At 40.6% G+C, this 7,052-nt stretch overlaps 1 protein-coding gene across 2 annotated transcripts in view; it reads left to right on the top strand.

Moving 5' to 3' along the window:
* The window catches only part of LOC124621863 (probable ATP-dependent RNA helicase DHX34), a 193,092-nt gene extending 191,272 nt beyond the window's left edge, over positions 1-1,820 (top strand). For both annotated transcript variants that reach the window (XM_047147328.1, XM_047147335.1), the window contains exon 19: positions 1,525-1,820. In XM_047147328.1, the coding sequence (XP_047003284.1) occupies positions 1,525-1,652 (128 nt within the window). In that variant the 3' untranslated portion in view covers positions 1,653-1,820. The remainder of the gene's footprint in view (positions 1-1,524) is intronic.
* The last annotated feature ends 5,232 nt before the right edge of the window (positions 1,821-7,052 follow it).

Raw genomic sequence — 7,052 nt, forward strand, 5'->3', positions numbered from 1 at the left:
CACAGCCCGCTGCCACCAATGTAAATTCGGCATTGAATGGGATCTAGCAGAGGATGGATGTCTGAAGTTGTGAGAGATTGTTGTTTAATTAATTTAATATGCTGTATCTTAACTATTGCTAGCAATCTAACTTATTTTGATGTGCCATTGTTTAATATGACACCTGTTTGGCGTGCCTCCCTTTAATACAACACTTTCACTATCATTGACAGTATCCCCATTTGATCCCCTCAGTACTTAGTAAATCTCTCATTGTCAGCAACTATTTGACAACTGTCACATATTTACCACATTAAAGGACCTGGTTAGTAAATTACAGTGACTTGAGTCCAAAGCTAACTGGCTGCTAATGTAAGGCAGAGAATATATGGTAGAATTTGGCTGGGATACTTTCCAGAGATGTTACTTCCCTCTTTTCTTTCATTTCATTCTGCTCTTTTGCTTGAGAGAATAAAAGTAAATTACATTTCATTGTCTTTCATTATAGCCTTTTCACAGTAGTGTTATGATCTGAACTATAAAATGCTTTGTCTGAAATCAGTTGTAATATTTAATTTCTAGGCAAAATATACTCATAGGGAACACGAGAAACAGTGTCACATAAAATCTTGTATGTGAGGTGCCCTACAGATTGTTTATATTTGATAAAAGTCATTGTGCTGTATACCAAGAGCCACACTTTTATAAGTATTTAATTGCCAGATCAGTATTCAGGCATGTAGCCCATCATCAGTGGCATCTGATACAGAGGACAAAGAAATAAGTGTATACATATTGATGTATGTAACATAACAGTGTTTTGTATATATTACAATAGAAATATATTAAAAACAAAGATTCCATGACTTACCAAATGGAAAAGTGCTGGTAGATAGACACAATAAAAAAAACACACAAACACACACACAAAATTTCAAGCTTTCACAACCAACGGTTGCTTCATCAGGAAAGAGCGAAGGAGAGGGAAAGACTAAAGGATGTGGGTTTTAAGGGAGAAGGTAAGGAGTCATTCCAATCCTGGGAGCGAAAAGACTTACCTTAGGGGGAAAAAAGGACAGGTATACACTCGCGCGCGCACACACACATATCCATCCACACATATACAGACACAAGCAGACATATTTAAAGGCAAAGAGTTTGGGCAGAGATGTCAGTCGAGGCGGAAGTGCAGAGCAAAGATGTTGTTGAATGACAGGTGAGGTATGAGTGGCGGCAGCTTGAAATTAGTGGAGACTTCTCCATTGAAACACAATATCATGCTTTGCGAAGCTACAAAATTTTTGCCGTCAGTTGTCAGCTCCCATTAGTTTCAAATCTACACATCTTTCTGGCTTCTTGGTACACCATCAGGTGCTGATTCCTTTCAACTTAGTCTGCCAGCAAACTAAACCTCTGTGCTATGCAAACATTGAGTTTATTGTGTACTTGATTATTTTACAACAGTAACCATGTAACTTTGATATATTCGCATACTAGCACATCATAAATTGCATTTGTATTGACATATACAATTCTATTTTGCAGAAACTAGTGAAGATACTAATCAGCCAAGTGGATCTGAAGGGTATTACTGTAATATATGTCAAAAAACTTTAAATTTGACACCAACTGAAATTCTGCGACACAAAAAGCATCACCAGAAGAAAGACTGATAGTTTATATGCCATAAGCAGTAATGTTGAAATATTGTAATAAAGGTAACAATAATCCCACTCCAAATAATGTCATAAATGACAGATTGAATGTTTTTTCAGTCACTGTATTCATGTACAATTTTTGCAATTAACGTGTGAAACTGATACTGTTAGAAATAAAGTGTACAGAGCAGTACCGTGTTTCATTATACTAACATTTATGAAGAAGGTTTATTTCATTTGGAAATAAAACCGTTACCAGTGGTGGATAAAGTGGTCACTTTTCTCTAGAACAATTTTTGTGATTCTAATTGCACAGAATGACAAATAATCTTCCTGTTCCCTCTTTTCCTGCAGTTTTTAACAACTCTTATTTCATGTAATCTACATTAGAACAATTAGCCATTCTTATTATCTTCTGTGGGGAAATACTGTAGCCTAGAGGAAATGTTTTTAAGCTAAAAGTACTACCTGATGGCTGTACTTACCACCACAGTGATAGCACTGTAGGTACCAGATCAGTAACAGTCTGTAGAACTTCACAGGAACATCTTCCTCTCAGTATTATTTTTGAGTTACAAATACAACAGTGTCTAATGAAGTAATATAAGGCAAACATATGTAACTGTGTCAGCAAGTGCTTCATATGTTTAATATCAGGACTGGAAATGTTACTGCATGGAACAAACCAAAACTGGATATCAGTAAATTTAAATTCTCCCAATCAGGATTATCAGAGATGGAATCACTAATGAAATCTGCATGTACAATAACTTCCTAGTTGTTTCTTCTATGTAACTTTTGTTTAAAAAAAAGACTGAGTGGTGACGTCCATTTCGAAATATCTGATTAGTGCATCAGTGAACAGAATGAAGATTTTAGGCAACCTGCTGCAACAATGTCCCATGAAGCATGTTTAATTACTTGCTAAGGTATATAACATAACAGTAAGAAATGGTTTCCAAACTGCACAATAATCTGCTATTACTAAGTGCATTTATTTTCAGCTATGAAAAGATTACAAAGTGAAAAAAGATCAGTATTTCAAAATACTCCATAACATAGAAAACATATTTGCACAATATATTTCCACTCTTAATTTGAAAAGAAGATATCATATTGCAAAAGCCCAGTGAACAGTTACACAGTTTTGACCAAATTTTTGAGTGCAGTATTTCTTTTACTTTTTCTCCTTTCATGAAGCACTGCACGCAGAATATGTTATCAGCAATCGTGTGAGACAAACAAGTTGCGATCTTCAGAGGCTGCCATGCCAACTCGCTAGACAGTTCACTGTGAGTGATGGAGCAGGGAACACCCAGCATCTCACTTGGAAGAGTTCGAGCTGCAAGGAGCTGACTCGCAAGAGCCTTAAGCAAACTTTCTTAAATGCAAGGTAATTTAATAAAAAAAAATGAACTCAAAAGGGGTGTCCTAACAGACTGAACATAGTTGTGACATGTTGCACGAATTTACACTCCTGGAAATTGAAATAAGAACACCGTGAATTCATTGTCCCAGGAAGGGGAAACTTTATTGACACATTCCTGGGGTCAGATACATCACATGATCACACTGACAGAACCACAGGCACATAGACACAGGCAACAGAGCATGCACAATGTCGGCACTAGTACAGTGTATATCCACCTTTCGCAGCAATGCAGGCTGCTATTCTCCCATGGAGACGATCGTAGAGATGCTGGATGTAGTCCTGTGGAACGGCTTGCCATGCCATTTCCACCTGGCGCCTCAGTTGGACCAGCGTTCGTGCTGGACGTGCAGACCGTGTGAGACGACGCTTCATCCAGTCCCAAACATGCTCAATGGGGGACAGATCCGGAGATCTTGCTGGCCAGGGTAGTTGACTTACACCTTCTAGAGCACGTTGGGTGGCACGGGATACATGCGGACGTGCATTGTCCTGTTGGAACAGCAAGTTCCCTTGCCGGTCTAGGAATGGTAGAACGATGGGTTCGGTGACGGTTTGGATGTACCGTGCACTATTCAGTGTCCCCTCGACGATCACCAGTGGTGTACGGCCAGTGTAGGAGATCGCTCCCCACACCATGATGCCGGGTGTTGGCCCTGTGTGCCTCGGTCATATGCAGTCCTGATTGTGGCACTCACCTGCACGGCGCCAAACATGCATACGACCATCATTGGCACCAAGGCAGAAGCGACTCTCATCGCTGAAGACGACACGTCTCCATTCGTCCCTCCATTCACGCCTGTCGCGACACCACTGGAGGCGGGCTACACAATGTTGGGGCGTGAGCGGAAGACGGCCTAACGGTGTGCGGGACCGTAGCCCAGCTTCATGGAGACGGTTGCGAATGGTCCTCGCCACTACCACAGGAGCAACAGTGTCCCTAATTTGCTGGGAAGTGGCGGTGCGGTCCCCTACGGCACTGCGTAGGATCCTACGGCCTTGGCGTGCATCCGTGCGTCGCTGCGGTCCGGTCCCAGGTCGACGGGCACGTGCACCTTCCGCCAACCACTGGCGACAACATCGATGTACTGTGGAGACCTCACGCCCCACGTGTTGATCAATTCGGCGGTACGTCCACCCGGCCTCCCGCATGCCCACTATACGCCCTCGCTCAAAGTCCGTCAACTGCACATACGGTTCACGTCCACGCTGTCGCGGCATGCTACCAGTGTTAAAGACTGCGATGGAGCTCCGTATGCCACGGCAAACTGGCTGACACTGACGGCGGCGGTGAACAAATGCTGCGCAGCTAGCGCCATTCCACGGCCAACACCGCGGTTCCTGGTGTGTCCGCTGTGCCGTGCGTGTGATCATTGCTTGTACAGCCCTCTCGCAGTGTCCGGAGCAAGTATGGTGGGTCTGACACACCGGTGTCAATGTGTTCTTTTTTCTATTTCCAGGAGTGTATTTTTAAAAATAATTCCCTAATTTCTTTCCTTGCTATTTCGCACAGAAAGTCAATCACTTTGAACTAAAAAGATGCAGACTGGGAACTAATGCAATAGGTGATACCTATTTTGAAATTTTTGAAGGAGTTAACTAAACAGGTGCCCCAGAGATAACAGCTTCACTGCCAAAAATTGAATCTTGTCAAGACATGTAAGAGCTTTTAAAGACAAAAATTAAAAATGTCAGCTTGGAATTATCTCCAACAGTGAATTGATTTCTCAGACATCTACGGATCCCTAATTCCAAAAGCAAGGATTTGAAGAAATTACATTCCAGGACTGTTACATAAACTTTGTAGCAAAAATGAAAGCATTGGGTGTTCAACAAGAACAAATACACATAACTCCCCAGGCAGTTACCACCGTAATGAATAGGAACTCTTCAGTTTGGGAGGGGCTCGATAAAACCATCAGTCAGTGCCAAATAACCCACAACCTGGGATCTGTAGTGACTGTTAAACTAAACAAATATTTAGAGTGATGTCTGCTTGTGTCTGTATGTGTGGATGGATATGTGCGTGTGTGCGAGTGTATACCTGTCCTTTTTTCCCCCTAAGGTAAGTCTTTCCGCTCCCGGGATTGGAATGACTCCTTACCCTCTCCCTTAAAACCCACTTCCTTTCGTCTTCCCCTCTCCTTCCCTCTTTCCTGATTAGGCAACAGTTTGTTGCGAAAGCTTGAATTTTGTGTGTATGTTTGTGTTTGTTTGTGTGTCTATCGACCTGCCAGCGCTTTCGTTCGGTAAGTCACCTCATCTTTGTTTTTATATATAAACAAATATTTATCTAGAAGCAGTATCTTAAAGTGGTGAGAATCCAGAAAATAGTTGTAACAAATGCTACACTGATTTTTTCTGAAAAGTAACTCCTGGCAGGGTCTTGCAAGTCATGCAGGGCTCCACAGAGGATCCAGATAAAGTGTGTCCCACAATGTCCTGTCTTTTTATCCTTTTCCCCTCTGTGAATGTGTGGCTAGAGAACAGTTATGGTCCTCTGATGTGGGAGCACAAGATCCTTGGTGAGCATAACAATGATGATGCACATAGGATTTACTGTGGAGGAATGGATAGTGTTCAGTATTCAAGATGAATACAAGCTGTTTAATGGCGAAGGCCCTGAAATAATAATATCCAGAACATGAGGGGACAGTGCCACCTGGACACTTGGGGGCTGTGCACTAATAACCCACATCACCAAAAAAATTCAGCTCATGGAAACTAAAAGGAGAAATAGATGGATGAATCCTAAGGATATGATGTTTGGCCTGAAAATGGCAACCCATATTGGATTATGGAATGTAAGAGCATTGAGAGAGGTGGCATAGTGGTTCCTACCCTACTGCCTAACTAATTAACTACACAAGAATGTTCCTGGGGCAATTTTAGTCAACTAGAACTTTCTAGAAAAAATAAATAAATCAAGGAATACAGTTGTTGCTACAGTGCCTCATAGGCACGATCTAATCTATAGTTCGTGCGTTAATAAAGAAATTCGACGAACAAATATTAAAATAAAGAAACTGTGCTCTGAATACGCAAATTGTGCTGTGGTTGATATACGAAAACTGCAGCGTAACCTTCACACCAGACATGGGCACCACCTAAACTATGAAGGGAAAAAGTTTGTGTGCGAACGTGTCAACTAAATAATTAAAGAAAGACTCACACGGAATAAAACAATCTATGAAAGTAGCGGTTTGAGTAATACCTGGAATGTACATCAGTTTTTAGTATAAAAGTCTGTGAATCGGCGGGTAATAAACCTTCTGTACTTGAACTAGGTGCTAAAAGTGACATTCGAATGAGAGAGTGTTCACAGACAATAAACAATAAACATAAATCTGTTACTGTGATGCAAATGAACATTCGCTGCATTAGGAACAAAGTATTACAATGAGAACATTTTTGGAGTATTGAAAACGTTGATGTTGTTTGTATCTCAGAACATTGGCTGACAGAAGATCAGGTACAATATTTTGTTCCTCAAGGGTATGCTGTTGGAGACATTATGTGTAGAAGTGAAAGAAAGAATGGAGGTGTCCTAATATTTGTTAAAGATAGTATAATGTTTACCAAAATAGATGTTAGCTCTTACTGTGCAGAACTAGATGGAGAATTTAGCTGTATAAGACTGAACGCAGAGAATACTATATATGTTAGCTTATATAGATCACCAGGAGGAGATATAAATACATTTTTCGAAAGATTTGAGCTGATTATGAGGAAAATACTAAAATCTAACATAAAACTAATTATCTGTGACAATTTCAACATTGAAATAGCCGACATTGATGAACATGTTACTAGAACATTTTTTAATATCTTAAAATCATTAAATTTACAATGTACAAATTACACACCAACACGGGATAATGCGTGCTTAGATAATATTACAGTAAATTTTTCTAGAGATATGTATGACGACAGACTTGCCAGTGGAGCCCTAGCTGATCATGAACCATTGATATTAACATTCTGCT

This window comes from Schistocerca americana, chromosome 1 (assembly GCF_021461395.2).
Source record: "Schistocerca americana isolate TAMUIC-IGC-003095 chromosome 1, iqSchAmer2.1, whole genome shotgun sequence".
Classification (NCBI taxonomy): domain Eukaryota; kingdom Metazoa; phylum Arthropoda; class Insecta; order Orthoptera; family Acrididae; genus Schistocerca; species Schistocerca americana.